General features: G+C 50.8%; 1 protein-coding gene across 1 annotated transcript; it reads left to right on the plus strand.

The window, feature by feature from the left end:
• The first annotated feature begins 784 nt into the window (after positions 1–784).
• LOC122385221 (proline hydroxylase buaE-like) lies at positions 785–2,827 on the plus strand. The gene is made up of 2 exons (XM_043373346.1): positions 785–1,051; positions 1,381–2,827. Exons 1-2 carry the CDS (start codon positions 1,015–1,017, stop codon positions 2,292–2,294), a joined length of 951 nt encoding a protein of 316 aa, XP_043229281.1. The 5' UTR covers positions 785–1,014; the 3' UTR covers positions 2,295–2,827.
• Positions 2,828–24,485: the final 21,658 nt, after the last annotated feature.

Consider the following 24,485-nt stretch of genomic DNA (forward strand, 5'->3'; position numbering starts at 1 on the left):
CGTATACCTCCGCGGGCGGCCTGTCATGTCGCGTTCCGAGAAGGTGTGTCGCCAAATACCGGCCTGGGTCGCCGGCCGCTGCCATTATCCGTATTGGTCGTCCGTAGTCTGTGACTCTCCGTACCCAGGCCGGGGCCGGCTGGCGTCGGTCGCGCCATGAGTCTTCTGTCCTCTCCGGGACACCACAGGACCGCCCACTGCGAAACAATGCCCTTCCCCGGGGATGGCACAGATCAATGAGCGTATTGTTTCTATACAATGCGGCGTTATAGAGCCGGCATAAATGTCGGCATAAAAAGAGACATGCTGGGGACAAGCTCGTCGCGCGGCGGACTTGTCGCCCCCACGGGACGGCGGAACGTCGAATTGATGCGGAAATTGCGCTCGAATCTGCGCTCGTGTGGCAGGGAAGTGAGGAGCATTGTCGGGGGAAGGCAGCGGCAAGCCGCAGCGTGCTCGTGAACCGGTCAGAAATGACCTTACGTTCTGCGCATTCCTTTGTATGCTCATTGTTCAGGCTGACACTCAAGTTCGCCCTTGTGAATACATAAACACCCATATGGCACTCTTATAAACAAGCCCATACACACATGTACACGCATAGATACGCGGAGTCGTCCACACTGCGCACTCGTATGCTCTTATCTAACTACAATCTAAAACTGTTCTCCAATTCGCCCGGCCAGACCCCTCTGCGCTGCTCTGAGTCTGACATACTCGTACGTCTTTATTCCGTAAACACCCGCGTACCCTGCGGATGTGCGCGGCTCACCCCAGTCGCCAGGCTGCTGTGGTAAGGCCCACCGACGGTTCAGGGTCCGCCCGATCCGCTGAGTGACGGGACGGAGGACTGCCCGGAGTCTGTCGCTGGAGAAGGCTCCCGGAGTGAACTATTGTCCGTGTCGTCTGCTAGGGGTGTGTGAGATCCGCAGCACCCTCAGTGTCGAGTGCTAGCCGGCGGGAGTGGCTGGAGATCTCATCAGAGGGCTTCTGATAATCGGAATCTCGGAAATCATGGAATTTATCCCCACTGTGGACATGGAATCAGAAGGTGAGTGACAGATGACGGCATAATTTGTAACATTTGCAACTGTCCAACAGCCAACTGTTTCGCATTATTGTCAACTGTGCAAATGATTATGTCATTGCCAATTGGCATCGGTATAGATAACGTGAATTCATATTATCAATGGTATCGGCCATCTAATGTACCCACAAAGTTATTAAAACATGCTCATCTCCGTGTCCACGCTAAGCGCGGGGACGAACTTAACTCCTTAAAGGGATTGAATCTAGCTATGCCATTTTTCAGGCGTGCCTTTCCCCTTTCTAGTGTTACGTTTGTTCTAACTTCTATGTCACACTTGTCTCATCTCGCAGACCTGCGGGAGCTGAGTGACGACGCCCGTCGCCTGGCGCTGGGCGAGCGGATTCTGGCGGCCCTGCGCGGCATCGGGTTCGTGTACCTGCTGAACCACGACCTGCCAGAGTCGCTGCGCAGCTCCGTGTTCCAGACTGGCCTCCGGTTCTTCGACCTGCCGCTGGAGACCAAGCTCAAGTACCACCGGTTCGTGCGAGCCGGCGCTAACGGCTACATGCCGCCCGCCGAGGAGGATCTATCGCGCTCCGAGACCGCTGACGGCGCCGTCCACGAGCTCAAGGAGTCCTGGGACATGAGGACGCCGGACGGCGGCCTGCCGACCGCTGACGCGCCGCAGTTCGGCGCTGACGTCAGCTCGCTAATGCCAGCGCTGTCGGCGCTCAGTCTGCGCGTGCTGGGCGCGCTGGAGGCGGCTCTGGGCCGGCCGGGTCTGTTCAGCACCGCTCACCGGCGGCAGCTGGGGGCTGCCAACGGTTCCACGCTGCGTGCCGTGCACTACCCTCCAGTGCCGGGCGCGGTGCCGGCCGGCGCCGTGCGCTGCGCCACCCACTCGGACTGGGGCAGCGTGACGCTGCTGCTGCAGGACCAGTGCGGCGGCCTGGAGGTGCTGAGCCGCGCTGGCCGCTGGGTGCCGGCGCCGCCCGTACCCGGCGCCGTGCTGCTCAATGTCGGCGACCTGATGGAGATCTGGACCGGCGGAGAGGTGGTGGCCACCAAACACCGGGTGCTGGTGCCGCCGGAGGAGCGCGCGCGCTGCTGCCGCCGGCTCTCCGTGGTCTTCTTCAGCCATCCGGACGACGAGGTGACGGTGGCGCCGCCCGACGGCAGCCAGACGTACCACGCGGTCAACGCCGGCGAGTACTTGGCCGACAAATACAACGCCACCAACCCCAGTGCACCAAAACAGGGCTAGTGCATTACGGGGCGGCGTCTCGGCTGTTTTGACCATTGTATCGTAATTATGTATTCGAAGGTATGCTACTTACTTAGTCCCAGGATACATCGTCATAAGATTCGTATCGAATGGTAGGTCGATGCGTAATTCGGTAAAGTACACCGCATATCGTGTATCACACTGCTGGTCCAATTCTGATAGCGCTCTACGCGGGTCCGTGATCTATGTAGACGTCAACATCGGGCCCTAATGATGACTGGGTCAATACGTCTTTGTCTTGCACACGGCACGGGCAGTGCTAATTTTGTTTCTGTCACCAGTGCCCTTTCATATAAGCGGATCAATCGGGCGAGGCAAGGCACCGGAGGTGCGGGTTCGGTGTATTCAACGTAGTTATTAGTTAACAAAGGGCGAAGCTCTGAAGTAGATTAAATACGTAGCTTGTTTTTCTTTTCGAGTTTTTTTTTTCACGATTTCAAGCACTGAGCGAAATGAAAAGTTATATGGCTTGCACAATCTTATCGGCGAAATAATGAGCGTAGTAAATGTCATGACTGCCTCTAACTTAACGTATTCGGTCGGTACGATAAGTAATGATAAGCGTTCTAAAACAAATACGGATTTAAAAAAAGATCCCGAGTTGAACTGAATTGTACGGGTCGATCGGGATCCGGTCGACAAAAAGAAATCCGGATTTAATGGTCAATCGCTTCTCTGCAGTGCTGTTTTGGTCATCAAGCTGTCTAGTAAAGTTCTTCTTTTGGTAAACAATTGTCTGGCACAAACTCATCTCGAAGAATTACAGGCAAAACCGGTCGTAACGCCTCGGAAAGCTGGCCGGCTGTCAAAGACGGCTCGTGCGGCGGTAGATAATTGCTGCTGCAGCTGCTCGGCGCTGGGCGAGAATTTGGCCGGCCGACCCGCCGTCCTTTCTCCGTCCGCGCCCCCTCACTACGCCCCTCAGGGTGCCCGCCGGGCCGCCCCCTGCTGTCCACAGCAGCACGGGCTGCCGGACCTCGCGGGGACTCCCGGGTAGTAACAGCGAGGCAACGCCCCGTGAACGTGTGCTAGAACGGCATCTGTTTGCAGCTTCATGTTGGACACTTCTTTGTGAAAATGATCCAGGTTGTCGCTAATAAGTAGGTGAATGCTCCCCTTGGGGCTACTTTTCACAATGCTATTACCATATCGAGCAGTTTATCATGGAGTGTAAATTGAAGCACATTTTCCGCCCACTATGGGGCTCATTTAGTTATGAAGGTCGACTACGCAATTTTCTTTACACCCCTAATGGCATACAGACGTTCACATTAGTCTAGATTTCGAGTTGGATGTGATAACAATGTGGTGCATCTGCAACGTGGGAGCGAACCCCTAGCGCTGAGCCAAAGCTGAAGGTCGGGCGACTGGCTAGTTTCTCGAGCTCGGCACATTTACCTACCCGAAGCACGAGAAGTAGACACTTGAGAGCTATCGACGACATTCACCTGAATTCAGTCACTAACATGTTCGGTCTCTTTTGACTCATTGTTCCTTTAGTGGGACCAAGGCGCTAGACAGAAGAAATAATTCTTTTTCGTCTGGTTTGAATCTCATCAACGGCGCCTAACCCTTGTTTTAGCGAACGACATCCACCTCGACCATCCACCGTCAGATATGCACAGCAGTCAGATGTTAAACTTCGTCCCAGCGATCCCTTTTTCCTACACAGACGGCCCTCTACATACGTCCCACGGCACCTACCCCTCTGCCCCGGTAGGGATGCTGCCCTCTGCCCCGGGAGGGACGCTCCCCTCTGCCCCGGGAGGGACGCTCTCCTCAGCCTCGGGAGGGACGCTCGGCTCTCCTCCGCCCCGACCTTCACCGTCAGCCGAGCAGAGCCGCGGACCTCGCTGACCCTATACCATCGCGGACCGCCGATAAATCCATCCGCAGCCGGGCACATATGTTCAGCAGATGGCGGCGCCATTTCAGCATGTGTTGAGCCCGCTTTGGAAACGATTTCATTGAGCCAGCTCGCGGAGAGAGGATCTGCTCTGGGCTCCATGGACGCCCAGGACCGCTCCGCCGCCGCCGGGCAGACGGCCCAGTCGGCGCTGCGAAATGGATCCAATAATGAGACCTGATGGCCCGCTATCACCCCATCGCTCTGCGCTAACTCCTCTCTCATTATTTCCACACCTCTTCCTTTCTCTATCTCGCCAAAGCTCTTTCCCCTACGTCCCAGCCAGCTCAATCGTTTTCCGCTGCAATGCGTTGCAAACAAATACAAAATTTAATAGGCCAAGAAAGGAATGAAGTTTAACCGGGAAACTCTGACGTCAGGTCATAGGCGTCAAGGCAGGAGCTTCGTTTTTTTTTTGGAAATAATTTCGCCATATATATAGTCACAGAGCTGCAATTTCGACACCATCGTGTTTGTCATGCTGATCCACTCGAATGATATACCTAATCCTACTTTCTGTTTCCGAAGAGTCAACTCTTAACCTGTTGGCATTGGATCAGGTTAAGGTCAATGCTGCTCCGGTCGCGAAATCGGTCGAGGGAGTTCATACAACAGTCATTTCGATTCTGAGCTGATTGCTCCTTTCTCGATTCGCTTATTCAATGTGACTGGCAGTTATTGACGAAAACCCCGATTGTCTGAGAAGCGACCTTAGTGACGCCCTACATGACATCACTCATTGGTTAAGAAATAAACTTAGCTCGAATGTTATAAATAGACGGATTGACAACACTAAAGCCCGCGACGTTTCGGTCGAGCGATTCACAGGTCTGAATTAATCTCAAATTTCATTTTTACCATTAGGTAGGTATCATTTGAAACACTCCAATATTAAATCATTTAAGTTAGTCAGTGTCGTCAGTGATTAGCTTATTTTTCATTTTGATGGATGTCTATTTACTAACTTCATATTTCTCATCACGTTTAACGTAGCAAGTCGTTACAGTAGGTTGATGTGTCTCTAAAAAGTCGTTAAATCATCGCTTCATTTCTGAGTCAGCCCGCGAAACCAGGTGCTGCACGTTTTGGTGACTTATTCGGGTCGTAATCGACAAGGTTCCGCACACATCGACAGCTTGTCTCCATCTCAAATGTGAATTTGACAATATAAATTCATGATGTCGCCGGTCGGCCCAATTCCATCCGGTGACCGGGCCGAACGAGGCCGCCGGTCGGCAGCCGGCCGCGCGTCGGTTCCCACTTACGACCATATCACTCGGACTGATGCCCCAGGGCGCTCTAACGTCCCGGCCATCCCGACCCGTCGCCCTGTGGTGACCCTTTCAGCGGCGGACCCGGTGACCTGGCGCTCTCGGACGACTGTGACCTAGAGATGTCAATCGGATACCAACTTTTTGGTATACCGATACCAAACCGATACCAACTTGGTATTTGGTATTTAAATCGTAATGTGTTTGGTATTTTGTCGGTATCATAAATCCTCATTAATGTATAAGAGGCTAAGAAATCGGTAAAAAGTTGGTATTTCCCTATTTTTCCAAATTTGGTTTGGTTTCGGTATTTTCCCGTGGTTTTGGTTGGTATTTGGTTTGGTATCGGTATTCCGATTTTCCGTAATTGACATCGCTACTGTGACCCGTTCCCTCCCCCGCCGGCCGTCCCGACTGACCCGACAGTCGCCGAGCGGCCGGCCGGCAGTTAGGCGCTACTCGTTGTTGTGCCATGCTGTCCTCTGGCTGCCCAATCTGGCTGATATCGTTAGACGGGCCCGTCGAATCGATGCGGGGACGCGTGGCCGGTCGGTCGGACGCCGGGCCGGGCCGGGCCGGGCCGGCGCCGCCAGTCCACCTGCAGGCGACGCCCGGCGCGCACCCTCCCGGAGAGCGAGCGAGGTGCGGCGGCACTGCAGCGACCGGCGCGCGGTAGACGGTGGTGCGCCGACCGACCGACCGGGCGCACTGTGGACGGCGAGAGAGCGAGCCGGGACGGGAGCTGTAGACAGGAGCAGTCTGATGCTGAATACGACTGTACACAGGCTCGGACCCGCCGTGCGCTGAAGTGAACGGAGTGCGTAGCGTAGTGGCAGCCCGAGGCCGTCAGTGCGCGGCGCCGTGCAGGGTTATCACCCGATTCGTGCAAACGAGGTGTAAAACAGTGCCCATTCAGTTGGTGTGCGTGCAGGCAGTGAACAGGGCGTTACGCCCGGCTCTGAGAAGCTCGTGTCATCAGACGGCGAACGGCGCCCGGTTAAGGAGCTCAGCAGATTGCTGCCAGCCTCACGGCTCCCAGGTAAGCAGACGCCGAGACGGTTTAACGGTTCCATAACTGCGGTCAAGGTCTGGCGGGGATTGTCAGATGATCGGGCTTTAACTGGGTAACGAGGCGGATAAAAGCGCCGCGGAATAGAGCAGACATCGTAACGCTGCCTGGAAGGGCTTTGAAGTCGAGCTTCACAGTCAAGCTCTTCACTAGTGCATATAAGGACGTGCTTCTAAGGCTATCTTTGTCTTAAAAAGGTCGCTGCGTGATAGTTAATTTCTCTATAATGTCGTCGGATGCTGGATAACAAGTAAATTAGTGGATGTGTCGATAATATCTAAGCCAAACCTAGTCCTGAAATGCATTTACATTTGCGAAGTAAGAGCCATGCTGTTTCCAGCTCACATTTGGGCGACTTGTCGCGCGGCGTAATGCGCGCAGCCTGGTTCTCAAAATGCTCGTCTGCATTAGGTGCTAACCACAGTGGCATTTAAACAAACGGGCGCACTCCGACGCGTTTCACTCTGCGTAATGAAAACAGCCCGCGAAGGACGGCCACGGCCGCTCTCCGTGATTGGTTTATCAGTGAGCGGCCTTTCGGCTCTTTTTACGAGAGAAAATTAATTACTTCTAGGGACTTTGTACTCGCTTTTATCCTTATTTATTCCGTGTCGGGGTGCGCATTAGCGAAGATGGTTCGTGACACTGTCCAGTTAGCGACTGGATGCTTGGTTTTAGACTGTCCTCAGATTTTTGCAGAAGTTAATGTCATGCTGCAACACGAGTCTGTTACTAATGACGACATAGTTTTACTTATGTTAGATATTACTCTTGAAGTATATAAAGCTCTACATAATTCGGCATGTGGGCATATATCGCAGTAAAAATTGAAACAAAACGATGAGTGACCTTTATCTTCGATTTTTGAAGCTCATTGCGAAAATGTGAAATTAAATGTACTTGCTGGCAATATCACATCATTTTACAATAATACGTTATTATAATTTTCACATAGGTTTTACAGGACCAAATCCCCAAGCGAATCGAAAGACTTATGAAAAATGCAACTTCGGTACGTCTCATTGTTGACCGATCTTTTTATAAAGAGCCGTTTCATGGAGAGTCGTACCTGAGTATACCTTAACCTGTAACTTTGTCATTCATGTCTTTTAATTAATTTGGGTATTCAACTATCCAGCCAATTAGGATATGTTGCGATATCCTTCATGGTGTCCCACAAGACGCTTAACTAAACTCTCATATCTTATCTACATAAAAGGAAAATATTACCTATAGCAGTCATGCCCGATGGCAAATGTACATTAGACATAAAGTGTGCTTACCTTACTTTCCTTTGAAGCTGTATTACATTGGTCCGTTTTAACCCTCGCCCGGCGAGGGGGAAGGGGGTTGATGCAGCCCCGCCCTAAGGTTTTTCGGAAATGCCAAATTTGGCATACCCTCTGTTGCAACCTTTTCGCACCTACCTATCCTGAAAATTTGAAGTCCCAGTCTTTTCAGGTCAGGTCACCAGGTCACAAAAACCGGTACAAGGTCAGGGGAATATAAGACTAGCTTAGCGGCAGCTGAATTCCAGAAGTCACTTAAATTGGTACAAAAAATATATCATTCGACGCGCACGGACGTCCTGAGTTCACTGGTGCTTTTATTTTTGCTCTATCTTTATTAGGAAAAAAGGTATGAGCGAAAAATGTTTGACATATTTTTGCAAATTTTTTGCACTCATACCCCCTAAAAACCCCCTAAATATTGACTTAGAGTCACCAAATTTTCACAGGGGCGAGACCTCGTATGGACCCAACTACCCTTTAAATTTGGCGTTTCTAAGTGCCATAAGAGCCAATCGCCGGAGGGGGGGGGGGGGGGGGGTCGTACCAACCCCCCCCCCCTCGCCGTCCGTGTTATGGAAAACGCCCTCGCCTGGCGAAGGTTAAAGTGGAGCAAGACTGGACCCCCGGTGCGTTATGCTTTAGCTCTTTCCAGGGAACGTGATACACTTATGCAAACGGGTGGAACCAAGCTTATGCCCAAGAGATAGATGCAACGTCAAAGCCACGCAAAGGCTGCCGTAGCTCGTAATATGGTACGCACACCACGATATTAGAATTAATAACTTTTATAAGCGCGTCTTGGTACAAACCACTAACTTAAATGTTACGAGCACTGCAATATTGTTCAATATGCATTATGAAATGTGCACCTTACGAGTATGCTTTTCCTACAGGTTTAACGTATTTCTTTTTTTGCAACAGTTCACTTACCAGTAATGTCCATTGTCCATTAAAAGGTATATTTAATCAAAGACATATGAATACACTGAGCAGCGAGACACATGATGTTTTACTGGTGTGATTGGTCTGTTACGAGAGACCGACTATCGAGTTCACGATGTCCTGTGGCGTTGCACCGCCAGCCTCCTGCCGTGGGAGTGCATGGTATCACTAGAGTGACCGTCACCGGCCATTAGCGCCCTGCTGGGCACGCCCCCGATGGCCGACCTCGCTGCGACCCGACGCTGGTCTGACCTCCGAGCCGCTGGTCTGACCCGACCCGGCGCTGGTCTGACCTCCCAGGCCATTTATCTGACCCGCCGCCGCTGACCCGGCCGGCCGCCGGTGTCGTCCCGGCTCGATGACGTCACAGGTGACCGGTCGTAAATTACCGTCCGGCCCCAAATGAGCCGCCGCCGTCACCGGAGTGGCCGGTCAGCCCGACCTGATTAATGTCCGCGACCGGGCCACCTCCAAAGAAGCCGCCCGCAATGAGCACCAATCGGTGATAATAACGGCTCGTGCAATTCCATCGATCATTCAGATGCGGCCGATGTCACCGGCGTCCCCGGGCGAGCGCACCGCCTCCGAGGCGGCTTTCAGCGCCGTAAATTAAACTCGATCGAGCTCGAGAGCTGGCGAGTTCCGATGCAGTCTTCAGTTCCGAGACCGCCAAGCAGATGGGCTCAGATGGTCTCCTTAAATCTTTGTTTACGCTTCCAAGTTATATGACTGTTTCTGATGAACTTTATTTATCATTTGGAATGTATTCAGAGTTCAGACCACAGATATGACAGCATCGATATGAAATGATGGACTTTGCAGATCAAAAATGCCTGCACCCATAAAAAAAACTAACAGAATGACACCTCCAAAATAGCAAACAGCCGAAAAGTGTCATCTGCACATGTTGGAGCTTCTGTCTGCTATGTAAGTACATTGTACAAATCAATCAATGTATGACAGGACAGCCTCTTGCACGAATTCGTGCAATCCCTGGATAAGCAGACTTTGCAATCTGTTGCGAGATCCCGTTATAGCATTGCTCGATCTGCGTAGCGGTCGCTAACTAAGCCTGATGTTATAGTGTTCTGGCCTGAGGACATCATTACTGGCTACGGATGCCCTACTACCGATGCTCGGGTCCATGGCTGCTCTGGTGGTCCCTCTTTCTGGTCTCTGCTGCCCAGTGACCGGTGTCACTGTCACCAGTGACCCCGGTGTCTGTGACCGCAGTGACCCCGGTGTCTGTGACCGCAGTGACCGGTGTCTCTGAGCCCTGTGAGTTGTGACCGGTGTTTCTGAATCTGCAGTGACCCCGGTGTCTCTGACGCTTGGGACCCGGTACCCCTAACGCCAGTGACCACTGACCAGTGTCTCTGGCGCCAGTGACTGGTGTCACTGACCCCAGTGACCCCGGTGTCTCTGACACCAGTGACCGGTGTCTGTGACCCCAGTGGCCGGTGTCACTGACCCCAGTGGCCGGTGCTTCTGACTCCAGTGACCCCGGTGTCTCTGACGCCAGTGACCAGTGTCTCTGACTCCAGTGACCGGTATCTCTGACCCCAGTGACCAGTGTCTCTGACCCCAGTGACCTATGTCACTGACCCCAGTGACCTGTGTCTCTAAGGCCTGTGAGTTGTGACCGGTGTTTCTGAATCTGCAGTGACCCGGTGTTTCTGACGCCTGGGACCCCGGTACCCCTAACACCAGTGACCAGTGTCTCTGATACCAGTGACTGGTGTCACTGACCCCAGTGACCACTGACCAGTGTCTCTGACACCAGTGACCGGTGTCTCTGACACCATGTGCGCCACCCGGCGGCCACTGCCCGGCGATATGAATCACGTACGCCGCGATAAACATTGGCAACTCGCATCGATCCCCCGCCGGCGGTCCGCACTGTCGGCACGCACGCGAAGAGCTGGCCCTCGGAGCACCGGGAAGGCACGCCGGCGAGCCGTGAAAGGGAGTAACACCGTCCCTCAGAGAGAGCTATACCTGCCTTCAGATGGAGCTATTCCAACCCTCAGAAGTCACACCGGCATTCAGAGGGAGTTACAACTCTCAGAGGGCTCGCAGAGGGCACCGGTCGGCCCTCAAAGGGAATCCACGCCGCGGCAAGAAGGCCATGCCGATCCCCCCAAAAAGTATTAACTGGCCGATGCTCTGACGGAACACTAGCCTGTGCCTTCAGGTCATCCAACGGTTGCAGATTACCACTAGCCCAGTGACCTGGGGTGGCCTGGATGACCTGCTCCTGCGATCATACGGTCCGCCGGCAGCGGAAAGCTGCTCTGGCCGTCGACCGACCAGTTTGTTTGTGAGCTAATGTAGACATCACCCCGTTGCGCTGGGACGGCCCGAAGAGAGAATTTACGAGATTGGGAGCCAACGCGGGTGCTCAATGTTGCAGGTTTTCCGTGTGTGCGGATTCAGTTCGTGTGCTACGCTGAGCCTTGAAGAGTCAGGTGAGAGATACGGCATAGGAGCCAGCGAGCTATTTCGAGCGCGCTGACGAATGCGTTACTGAGATCGTCTGGGAAAAGTTTCACAACGTCTTTATCTTAAAGCCACAGAAATGGAAGAGCTCACCGTTTATCACATGGATGGTAACTCTCCTGGAAATAGAACAAACATTGGGGCCAAAAGACAGCGGGACTACCACAGAACAATTATGCATGCGGGATTGCTAGGTTGCGGAGTCTGGTATAAGGATGTGACACATGCAATCATGTGCTGGCTTAGCCTCGGCACTCGTATGCTAGTCGCGGCCATGGGGGCCATGGCCCCCATGGCCGATTTTTTTTCAAAAATAAAATAAAAAGTTAAAAAGCTGAAAAGGGGGCCTCCTGAAAATAAAGTGGCCGAAATCCGATGAGTTTTTTTTTAACCTACCCACTTAGTTATTTCTTAGAAGACTAGCTGAGAAGACTTCTTTGTTAGAAGATTGGTAAAGCTTTTCATAACTTTGAGGTCTCTTATACTCACAGAGATGACCACTTTTACAGGGCCTCCTAACCTGCACAGAGGGCCTCCAAGCCTGCACAGATGTCCTAACAAACACAAAATCTCTTAGCCTACACAGAGGCCTCCACTCGCATCCGAACAAAGGGCCTCCTAGCCAACACAGAGGGCCTCCTAACTCACACAGAAGGTCTCCTATCCTGCACAGAGGGACTCCAAGCCTGCACAGATATCCTCTTCGCCAACACAGGACCTCTTAATCTCCACAGAGGGCCTCCACTCGCATCCACACAAAGGGTCTCCAAGCCTGTACTGAGGGCCTGCGCTCGCATCTGCACAGAGGGCCTCCTAGCTATCACAGAGGGCTTCCTAGTTCACATACAAGGCCTCCTAGCAGGGGCGGATCCAGGGGGGCGATAGGGACTATAGCGCCCCCCCGGGCGACTTTCTCATTTTCTTTTTTTTTTTGCAAAAAAAGCATGATAGGGGGCCCCCAAAAATAAAGTGGACGAAATCCAGGCTTAAACTTTTGGGGGTAGGTAGGGCCCCCATCGATGGGGGGCCCCCGATTCGGAATAGCCCCTCCCTTGGCAAAATGCTGGATCCGCCCCTGCTGCAAAATCATAAGCAAAGACATTGATGGACCTGCTATTTTATTCCCAGTTACACTGAATACAGTTTAAATATTCAACCTGATATGCTAAAACGCCACAGATGAAAAGAACATTTTTAGCAATATAGCGTTGTTGCCGGAATTTAGAGGATGCAACAAATTGGTGACATTTTAGTGTTGAGCAGTCAGCAGATACATTTTATAGCTCCCTACGCTTCCGTCAAAACTGGAAGCTATGGGCACGAAAGACACCGAAATACAAAACAGGAGACTGGTGCATATAAAGTTGGTCTGTGAAATGTTAATAATAACTTCATTTACACAGTGGGAGCCAATGTAACGATTTTGACTCACCTCTCCTACATAGGCTCCATCCCTGGTATTTTTTTTTCATTCAAATGATCGCAACACAATTGCTCTGATATACTTTTACCTATAACAACATCAGCATTTACGAAATGTGGCGATTTTTTCACCCGGCATCCAGCGCAGCACCTTTCGACGCTGTGTAGTGGTTAGGCTGTGCCGCAATACTTTGGTGTCCAGCGGGTTGCCTACCGCTCCAGTCACCAGCTTACGGGAGCGCAGCGATAGGCACTGCGTCAGCGTCGAGTGCGCTCCAGCAAGGATAGTGCTCGTGATATTGACAAAGCAGGTAGATTGACGACAGTGATCGTTGATGATTTATAGATTAACAGTCAATGAGTAGAAAATTATGTGAAATAAGCGATTTATTGGAATCATTCACATTTACGCTCCTATATTTTACTTTTGGTGTACTGCCAATGAGAAAAACTATGCGCATGCATATGTGCATTAAATACACAAATGGACAAACATGCACACACATAGGTAAACATACTCAAACGCACAAACAGTATCCAGCAGCAAACATACAAACATTCAAGTGGAAACTTGGGCACATAATCTAGTCGGTTCCCTCCATCCTCGACAGAACTTTCAACTTGCGGTATGCCGAGCACGACCTGGGCACTCTGTCTTCCGCGGCGACCGCGAGCGATCGGCATCCGCGGCCAGGCCGTCTATCGTGGCTCCATATTGGAGGCCAAGTTTGTCGCCGCCGAGAACTTGTCCCTGACGAGAATGGCCAACTTGTGCGGCGAACGACCGCGCTCGTGCCGGCTGACTCCGCTCAGATGCAGCCCGCGCCGCCGCCCTGTTTTATGAAAGCGACTGATTGACGGCTCGGTAATTTGTGGGGCACCCCTGATTTATCGAGAAATTCACAACGCCGGATGATTTAATCGAACGCTAGCGACGCGAACGCTTTAATCTATTGATAGGTGGAGCAAAAACAGGAAATTGCCTGTGTCCTATATAAACTAAGAAAAAGAAAGGGAAACAAGGGAGGCCCACCCATCAGCTGAGGAATTTAGGCAGTGTTTTATGGATTGAATATAATCGTGCTTACCGATAGGCAGGTTTGGAAGTTTTACGGTATACCTAATATCCCACAGGTGGTAACACTAGAGACATTTATCGAGCGCGGTCTTAGCTATTAGATTGAGGTGCAGCATACGATGTTAGTTAATATAGTTATGCATATTATCAGGGAACTTCGGCTGTTTTGTGCTGTGGAGGCTTCAGGACACAGATTGAAGGCCTTCGTCACTTTTATCGGAACAGCTGTACTCGTATTACGTCCTGCCAATCGAGACAAGTTCGCGGCGATTACCAGCATATTGGAGCGGTGCTTTAGCGTACGCCGGCTCTAGAGGAGGCCACTTCAGTACCACGAGGAGATGTGGCGCGGTCGACCAGAAACAGACGACCACTCAGCACAGGCTTTCAACATATGAAGCTCAGTAAAATGACGGACGATATCGATACGATGTTAGCTTCAGTGCTGCACAACATTACATAAAGGTTGTGCCAAGTTCAAAGTTACTTAGTGGCTGGCAGCGTCGCACTTCTAGACATGCCTTGGATTAACTTTTTCCTTAAGCATAAATTCTACAATGGTGAGGCATGGCGTTATGCAAGATATCCTTCAATAACAGAAAAGAGAAAGATCACTTTTCCTGGCTGAAGCTAATATATAGCATAAATGGGAACCAAAAGAACCATATACCTAAAATGATATTTAAGTTGCCTAGTTAGATGAAAGTTTAGGGATAAAGATCTATTCAAGAACCAAGACAAGCAGCTCGACTGATATTTGCATCACTTTTTCGGATCTTTCTCCAGCAAATATTCGCTGGATACCGTAAATTAGTGGAGTAATAGTGCATTGATTTCGCACGCTACGATATGAGAGGTAATTGGCTCGTATAACTTTTGCAATTAACTCTGCAATGGTGTGCTTAATTATGCGGACTATGATGTCCCTATTCCCACGCCTCGTGTTCCAAATAGTGGCGTAATGCGCCGTTAACCGTCTCCGAGATTATAGCAATCAACTCAAATGGATGTCGCACCCGTCCACCCACTCAGCGTGACAGACTAACGCTGCATGCCAATTACCATTTCTATTTGCTCCGGATTTATTCTATAACACGCTGAGTTCGTCTGAACCCACCGTAGTCGACTTATTCTCACTTGATTATTCCCGAAACGACTGCGAAGCGCTGAAGTGATTTCCTTTGGGCTCTCACGCTAACCAAGTAGCGCGTCGTGCAGCCTTTGAAGCCAGCCGGGAAGGCGGGACGGGGGCGGAAGCGGACGCGCCGCGGCCAGTCGCTCGCCCGAAGCCGTCTCAATCCTATTGAGATGTGCGCTGCGGTGTGTGTTTGTGTCCACTGCTGGCTGCAGGAGGGCCCCAGCTCTGCCGGGCCGAGTGGGGAGCCGGGCCGCCTCAGATTGTCTAACCACCGCCGCTCTCGGAGCGCCGTTCAGCTGCTTCACGTATAGAAACTATAGTCTGGCAAACCTAAGAAGGAACGAATTTAAAACGCAATCACCATTGATGCACGTGCCTCTATATTTCCTCCAATATATCCGAGAACATTTTTCTCATGGCTTTTCAGACAGATTTTCTCCGAATCATGCTATCGTAATGATCAAATCACGTACAAAGTGGTTCAGGCGCTTTAACTTTGGTTTGTTCGTTTTGCCAGACTAAAGAAAGCAACGACGGGCGACGGGTGTGAACTTTATTAACCCGCGCCCCGCTGGGGTCTGCCGAGCAACGCGCCCTGCTGGGGGGGGGGGGGCAATTTGCCCCCCTAAGATCTCGAGAACCACGGGAGATAGCGACAAGTGGCAAACGGTGTTGGATAGCCCTACCAGGGAACTACCTTGTGACCCAATTTCATTGACCTAGGTCAAACCGATGACGTCACAGGTCAGGTCAAATGTCAAATTTTCACCGTTAACAGGCATTTCAAGAAATGCGTTGAAAAATCGAGTAAAATGCATTTCATTGAAAATCATCGATGGGGAAATGCTCGTCAAGCACATATTCTGCTATTTGAGGTCACCGGTCCCAGGTCAGGTCAGGTCACAGAGATCAGCTCACTGAGGGTCACAATATGAAAATATCATGTGATGCATGTTTTATGGTCCATTTTATATGCCAAATACGATTATATGGGTCAGGCAGCCTTTGGGGTCAGGTTAGATTATGTTCTGGTGAAGGTCAGGTCAAGGTCAGGTCAAATTAGGTTAAATTTCAAAGTTGATATTTTTGCATAAAATGGGTATCGATTCGATGCAACTCGTCACGGGGAGTTCAATGATGGTCTTTGTTTTGCGCAATGTGATCTAGAATTGCCAAAATTTGAGTTCAAAACTTTGACGTCATCAATTTTGAACAGTTTTTTTTTTCTATAACTTGGCCAAAAAAGGAGTTAAAGTGTTAAAGTGTTATATCATCCATGGTATGTAGATAGAAGAGGGTGGAGACTATGACATATATTCCGGTTTTTACGATATTCGGAAAATTTTGTTTTTTTGTTGCGTTTTTCTAAAAAATCAGTTTTTTTAATTTTTTTTTGGTTTAAAATCCAAAAATTTTGAAAATCCGAGATAGCAGTTTTGTAGCGCCGCCTTTTGTCTACATGGCCATGGAAAGAACTTTGAATTTTCTTGATAACTGTAGCTTTTGTGAGCGTTTCAAGATTTCATGTTTTTTGCTCATTTTTGCTCGAACATGACCTCAGCTTACCTCAATAACTCCTGACCTAAGGTGACCTAAGACTTGAAATTTTGTGTGAAGGTGTCAAATTGATACTCAGGAAGGTACTTAAAATTTGGCGGCGCTGCGCGCTGCCGTTTTCTTGCTATTCAGGAAAAACCACAGGGAGGTCAACTTGCCCCCCCAGCGGGGCGAGGGTTAACGACGGATACATTTTGGCCGTGCTGTCTTACTCTGATGGTGAGCTGGGTCCGTTTCAGAACTTGGTGGTCTTGTTATTGTATGTGGAATGTAAATCCTGATCAATCCTGATGGATCCTGTTAGTTCTTTCCTTGACGGGTCTCGTGTTACCCCTGATATGTCATAACCAGCTCCACCAGCCCAGCTTTCACCATGGTCATGTTGCCAACCAGCTAAGGCAGCTCTTATTCTTGTATTCTTGTATTCTTGTATTTGTAATAGCCGACTACAGGCCTTGCAGCCCATTTACTGTGGCAGTCACGATTAAAATAGGTGACGCAGCACATGCACATTGCACATTACAATGAATACTGCACATTACATGTACGTCCCCTGAGAGCGAGCAAACTCACGGATGTCCGATAAAACGGAACCCGATGATGCCAACATGTCAGCAGTGGGTGTATGCTGCAAGAAGCGATTACAAAGTGCAGGGATACGGACAGTGAACCCTGACTTCACAGTATTCACACGACCGAACGGTACATGGAACAGCCCTGTCTGTCGAGAGCGTCTGTTGGGGACTGCTAGGCCAAAGACTGCCAACAGGTAGGGACAGTCGATCCTACTGCGATACACGTTGAGTAGGAAAGAAAGGTCGGCCTGTACAAAGCGGGACTTAATCGAGCACAGACCAAAGCGGTTCAAGAGGCGCACGTAATCGAGACTGGAGCCATCTCCATCCGAATTCGATGCCAGCCACATCAAAAAACGATGCTGCATTCGCTCAAGTCGCACAAGGTGGGTTTTTGCTGCGCCGCTCCAAATAACGCTGCCGTACTCAGCAATCGAGCGAACGTGAGCCTTGTAGGCGGCAAGCAGCGCAGTTCGATTGAATTTGACCCGCCGGGGACATCGAGGCAACTGCACACTGCGCATTATTAGGCCTAACATCTTATTACATTTCCGTATGGTGGCGTCAACATGCTGCGCAAATGTAAGCTTAGCGTCCAAAAGGATCCCTAAATCGCGTACCTCTTGACAACGATTGAGCTCGTGACCATTCACACTGTAGGTCGACTGAATGGGAGATGTCCTGAGGGTGAAAGTGATCGTCTGACATTTAACCGGATTGAGTTTTAGCTTCCATGTTTTACACCAGTTATGAAGATTGTCTAAGTCAGCCTGAAGTAGAGCGACATCATCATCGGACCCCACTCGGTGGAACAGTTTCACATCATCTGCATATAACAGGCAACCAGTCTTCATACACTTCGGAATATCAGCGACGAAGCACGCGAACAACAAAGGGCCCAAAATGCTGCCTTCGGGCACGCCGGACTGGACAGCAGTCCACGCTGAATGCTTGCCATTCAATACGACGCGCTGCATGCGATCACTGAGGTAGGATGTAAGCCAGGAGTGAGCAGTTCCGGTGATATGAAAGGATGAGCGGAGTTTGTGTAGAAGTAGGACATGGTTTACAGACGTGAATGCGGACGAAAAGTCAGTGTAAATGGCGTCTGTCTGTTTACCTTTGGAAATGGAGGACCAGCAATGATCAAGGAAGCAGGACAGGTTAGTGACACATGAGCGGCCTGGCAGGAATCCGTGTTGGTTGCCGGGGATGGCAGGGAGACAGGCCGGCAGAAGATTCTCCAAGACTATCTTCTCTAGAACCTTTGAGCAGATCGACAGCAAGGAAACGGGTCGGTAATTGTCTGGGATTTTCTTGGAACCTTTCTTGTGAATGGCAACGACATTAGCCCGCCTCCAGTAGGATGGGAAGAATCCACAAGACACAGACATCTCACAAATAATTTCAAGAGGGACGGCTATCTCATCAGCACATTCGCGCAATATGCGAGCGCTGAGGTCATCCGGACCGCAGGCCTTATGCGGGGACAGCTCCCGCAGTAACTGAGCCACCCGGCCGCGCGGCACAGTAAAGCGGTCAGTTCCAGGGGCACCGAGCACCGGCACAACCGGCAGTGCCTCGACAGTCGGGTCACTAAACTTACGGGCAAAACAAGCGTTCAGACAGTTGGCACGCTCACTATCTCCCCTATATACACGGCCGTCACGTTCCAAGACAGGAGACACTTGTGCTGATGACTTAATGGCTTTTACAAACGACCAGTAACGTTTTGGGTTGTCTTTAAAGTCGTCAACAAGACTCAGTAGGTACTGACGGTATTTCGCGGCTGCTACCGATTTAAACTCTGCTCTCGCGGCAGAAAACTGATGTAAGTTCTCCAAGGATGGATCTGCTTTTTTACGGCGAAAAGCTTGTTCTTTTTCGCGGAGGAGATCCCTGACTGACCTATCAAACCAAGGCGGATACTTTGTCTTTAGTTCTACAGTCGGGATGTGATCGGAAATGGCAGCCAGGACAAAATCGTAAAACATCGAAACGGCACCATCCACGTCGCACCCACGCAAGCAGTTCCACGGCAAGAGACGTAGAGTAGTGCGGAGACCTACAAAGTCCGCCTGCTTGTAGTTGTAGGCTCTTGTTCTGGATACGCGCGGAGTGCGACCACAACTCACAGACAATGACGTCACTACCATTCGGTGATCTGAATCAAAAATGCCATCGACTGGCTCCGAGACTGCAGCCGTACCGTGTGTGAGAGCCAAGTCCAAGATATTATCACCGCGCGTGGGGGACATCACTGACTGGTGCACGTCACATTCAGCCAGAGTATCGAGGAAAGTTATTGCACGGGCGGTGCGCCTAAGTAACACAGGCTCACGATTGGCAGACCATTTTATCTCGGGTAAGTTGAAGTCACCCGAGATAAAATGGTCTCTCGGGCCAGCTCGCCGCCAGTGGTTGAAGTTTATTTTTAGAATGGTTCAGACAGTGTAAATATGATTTGTCTAGCGTCAGACAGCTTGCATGAGAAATACTGGAGCAATTGCCCACAACAGGAATATGATCTCAATCCGTCGTTTGATTGAAAATCGTCTTATTGAAGAAGGTGGTTCTTAACTGGTCACACAAGTGACCTGCGGTACAGGTTCCGCAGTCCAGGTGGCCGATAGCTGTGTGAAAACCCCGGCTGTATGTGGCAGACCATTAGACGGCATGCGATCATATCCGGGCTAAGCAGGACTCCAGATTGTTTGCACGACTGGTCTATAATTATCCGGGAATAAAGCACTATTAATAGGGCACTTTTGTTGTGAATTTTTCATCAAATACGGCCATTATCTAGGTCGAGGGCAAAAAACGGTGACACTTCCAAACAATATTGTTTGCGGTCTTTTGCTCTAAGAGCAAATTCGCTGTAATAAAACCTTGGAGACTGTCCCAAAGGGGCACTTTTAATAACTACTTCTGGAAATTGCTTTACCGGAAGTTACCATTAAGCTCCGCTAGAAATTAATGCCAGTGTGGCTAAATTGCATTATCAATTTGAGCCTAGATGTTATGCTGTCAGTGTGATATTACCATGTTTTTAGGGTGGAAGTAGAGCTGAGAGATTTCGAACTCCGATATGCAAATTAAAACAACATCAGCTAGTGGAGCATGGACAATGGGCATTCGATGCATCACATTTGGACTTTTCATAAATTATCTACAGCCAGTTTTTCGACATTTAAAACTCATCCATGATTCGAGTTAATTTCAGGTTCTCCCGTTCTTTATGTTCCTTCTCCCGTTCTCCCTTTATGTTCGGTGGTAGCTGCTCGTCCAGTGGCACAAGGCCCGTCTGCACGGCCACCGCTTGGAACGGTGCCAACGGCGCGCCATTCCGCCCAATTTATGATTATCAGCTGTTTCTGCTTCATTGATAGTCGTATCTCAGGGTTACCATTCATCGCACAAACACTTTACGCACTCCGTTAGAAGTATTTTCAGCTGGCTCTGACACCAACAGCCTAATCAGCTGGAGTCTGAAATCGATAGCGATGATTTTCCGTTTAGGATGAACATTTTCGTCCACTCGATTTGATTAGTTTGCATGATCCATAATGAGGGCTGATAAGTTGTTGAGAAAATTGCCCAACATAAAGCGTTTTGTATTTGGTTCGCCATTCTGTTCAATTAAAATACTCGCATGAACAGGGGAGGATCAGAACAGGGGAGCTGGTGCCGGAGCAGAGTCGTAATCAGAGGCGTAACACGAATCAGAGTCGTAATCAGGGGCGTAACTGGAACCAGAGTCGTAATCAGAGTCGTAACTGGAGTCAGCTCCGTAACCTGAGTCGCAGCTGGACCTAAAGCTGTAGCAGGACCGTAATTGGAACTAAAGCCGTAGCCGGAGCCTATGGCTACGTCCGCAGTGTGAATCCGATCTTCTCCGTGAGATGAGCTACGGTAAACGAGACCGGTACTTACGAGTGCAGTAGTGCCTGCAATTCTCAGAACAGCATCGATCCAAGCCGAGCCGCCTGGGGGCACATCAGGTCAGCAACAGCGTAAACGCTTTGGCCCGGTCGAATGGTGCGTTTAGCCATCAAGCATATCATAGGTCTTTATCTAGATAGAGCTGTAAAGAAAGAGGAGGAGAAGCATGACGGTGTGTGTGTAAGGCTGGTCCAAATTTTATGCGGAAACGTAGTTGAGGACAAAATGGTCTCCCGTGTCGAGAAAGTCACAGCAAACACTTAGCAAGGATCTGCAATCGCTGTTTTCAAAACGAAACGATGCAGTAGCGGGTGCTCTATCCTATTTATAAATTAACTTGCCAAGCATACAACTATTCTGCCGCATATGACGAATGCTTCTTTGAAGAGCCTAGAACGTGTAAAAGATTTTGGGGTCAGCCCGTGATCCCAGTTAATAACTGGCTAACCTATAGATTAGCCAACAATCACGGCCTGACCAGCTAGTGACCCTCTGGTATCCGCAAGCCATCCTTTCACTAGCAGCCGTCACTGGTGGGCGAAACGACGTCTCAGTTGACCGGCGTGGTTTCAAACGTCACGGATGGAGATTTAGTGAGCGAACGGGTTGACATATCAAGAGCAGACTGACTGTGGGCTCGCGTGCAGTGTCGAGCATGGCAGTTTCGTGTTACTCTAACAGCTCAAGTATGGCGTCACAAGTGCTTTCGTAAATACATCACATATCATTTCATGATGACACATAGCATGGCCGAATTTATCGTCCGTATTTTCTAGGTACGTGACTCACGACTTAAGGTGTCACATTCAACTACGTAAATACCTAATACATAGTCCGATACGTACTGTATGAACCCTGCAATGGTGACGTCTTATACTTGCAGAGATCGCAACAACAATGCTTCAGCTTTGAATTGACACTCAGGATTCACACGAGGCGCGATTTGTTCGCCGCTGCTCAGATGCCATGAAGTTCGTGACTGGCAGAATGGGATGTGACCACTCTGACCAGAGCACTGCCGATCCCGGATCCCGCCTCCCCTCCCTCCCCCTCTTCCCCGCGGCGTGGCACGTGCCCCGGGCGTGGCGGGCGCCTCTGGTGGTTTGGTTGACGCCACGCCGCAGCTGCCGGCGAGACCGCGGGAATGGCCGCTCGCTACCCGCCCGGGTAGGCCCATCGTGGAATGGAACGGCCGCCATCGGGCAGAAACAATACTGCCGTGATTGATCAGTGATCGAATCGCAGCCACACGGTCGTTGAGTTGAAGCTTCCAATTACAGAACCGAAGATTGTTGTAGGGAAATGTGTAAGAACCAGCCGCTCGATGGTTTTACTCTGATCCAGCCTATTCAGAGGCGTGTTTCATTTAGTTTTCTAGTCTTTTTGCTGATATCGCATTTGTATGTGTCTTCAACAGCACGGCAAGGCTGTGTAACAGTGCAATGTTCGTGGGATCGTGTTGGTGATCGTGAATCGTGATGCCTTTTGTACATTTTTTTTTTTTTGTAAACGCAACACAAACATAAATGAATGGTAACGCCTGTCATCACAAAGCATCAATTTTGTTAGGCATCAGTCTCAAATCCGTGACTATTCACGTAAACAAAGAAAGATATAAATGTTACATAGACTGCACCATCGCAGCGGGAAATACGTAGTTATCTGAGAAAGTAGTATTTCCATTCGTTCCATTGTGTCGGGCGGCGTGGAGACTGTCTCCCCGTCTCCCCGTCTCCCGGGCGACGCTGAGACCGTCTCCCCGTCTTCCTGGAGGCCATGGGTCAGCGTGGGAATAACGACAGGAGTCACATGCCGAGGCCGCACGGCCGCACCAACACGGTCCCACCACAGACGTCATCGCCATTACGGCAGTCGCTTTTATCTCTACAACTGCAGTTACCACCGCCATTAGAGTCCCTTCTACCAACACCACAACTTCGCCAACGCCAACAATGCATACCACCAGCACCACCATCAAAAATATCATCGCTTTCATCATAACCAACACTATACCATTTATTTATACTATACCTGTGGCTATCACCAACGAAACAACTGCTACCTCGGATCCCTAGTCCCTCTTCCACCCCCCCCCCATCTCATTCACCACTACTGACTTCTCCGCCACCACCAACTCCGCCGCCGCCGCCACGGCCGCCGCCACGCGCGCGAGGGCTGGCCGGTTCATTTGGCAGGGGAGCCATGGTCATTGTGCCGATTGTCACCGGGGCGCTCGTAAAGATAACGCAGTGCCATCGGGTACCGGCGAGGCCGAGCCGAGTCGCCGCCGAGGCGCAGAGGATAGGGACTAGGGAGGCAGGGAGGAGAGGAGAGGGAGACAGGGAGGAGAGGGAAGGAGAAGAGGGAGGAGAGGAAGTGAGGAAGGGAGGAGAGGGAGGAGAATGGGAAGAGAGAGGATAATGGGAGAGAGAAGAGATTGGGAAAAGAGATGAACGGAGGGAGGATAGAAGGGAGGAGATGGAGGAGAGGGAGGACGGGAGGAAGGGAAGAAGGGCATCGGAGCAGAGGGAGAAAGGGAAAAATGGGAGAGAGTCAAGGAGGGAGGAAGACAGAAAGGGAGGCAAGGAAGCAGGGAGGGAGGGAGGTAGAGAGGAAGTCAGAGAGGTGTAGAGCCAGGGAGGTAGGGAGGCTTGTCTGTCTCTCTTTCTCCTTTCCTCTCTCTCTCTCTCTCTCTCTCTCTCTCTCTCTCTCTCTCTCTCTCTCTCTCTCTCTCTCTCTCTCTCTCTCACTCACGAGTCATACAATCAACCGACACACACATGCATGAATATTATATAAACCGCAGCTCTGCTGTCCCTTCCCAAGCACCGCCGTCCTGTGCCATCCTTCCCCATCCTCCCGGCAGCGTGTCCCTCCTCGGCTCGGTGCGTATTGACTTTGTCCGTTTGCAGAGGCGACGGCACTTAGCGGGCCGGTGCGTGTCGCCGACGCTGGCCGGTCAGCGGGGGCGGGTCTGCTGCTGCAAGGGCGGGACGGCTGCGCGGCAGTCGGACCTGCCACAGCAGTCGGGACAGCTGCAGAGCTGATTGAACACAAGCCGCAGCTGAGTAAAATTGCTCTAGACTCCTGAAATCGCCAGTGGTGACATTGAAAAAAGCTAAACAAAAGCGTGACATAAAATCCACAGCCTTCGGTCAAAAGCCATTTCCCTTCTCGATACCCCTTTCATAGGAATGTGTCCACCGTATCAAACATTGACAGGGTGATTCGCTGGTGGGTCAGCCGCGGACCTCATTTTCCCACTATGCATACCCAAAGAGCGCATTCCTTGCCAAACACGGATCAGACGGCGGAGATCAAAGCCTGCCTGCCGCCCTGGCCCCGCTGGCCCCGCCGTCCCGTCGGCACATTCTGAGCACGCGCCATAGTTCCTCGTCCGTCGGCAACGCCCCGTCGCTGACGACACGCGCCCACGCGCCACGATGTGCTCATCGTTCGCCGGCGGCGCGCCGCAATCG

This window comes from Amphibalanus amphitrite, unplaced genomic scaffold, assembly GCF_019059575.1.
Source record: "Amphibalanus amphitrite isolate SeventyFive unplaced genomic scaffold, NRLGWU_Aamphi_draft 000211F_arrow, whole genome shotgun sequence".
Lineage (NCBI taxonomy): Eukaryota > Metazoa > Arthropoda > Thecostraca > Balanomorpha > Balanidae > Amphibalanus > Amphibalanus amphitrite.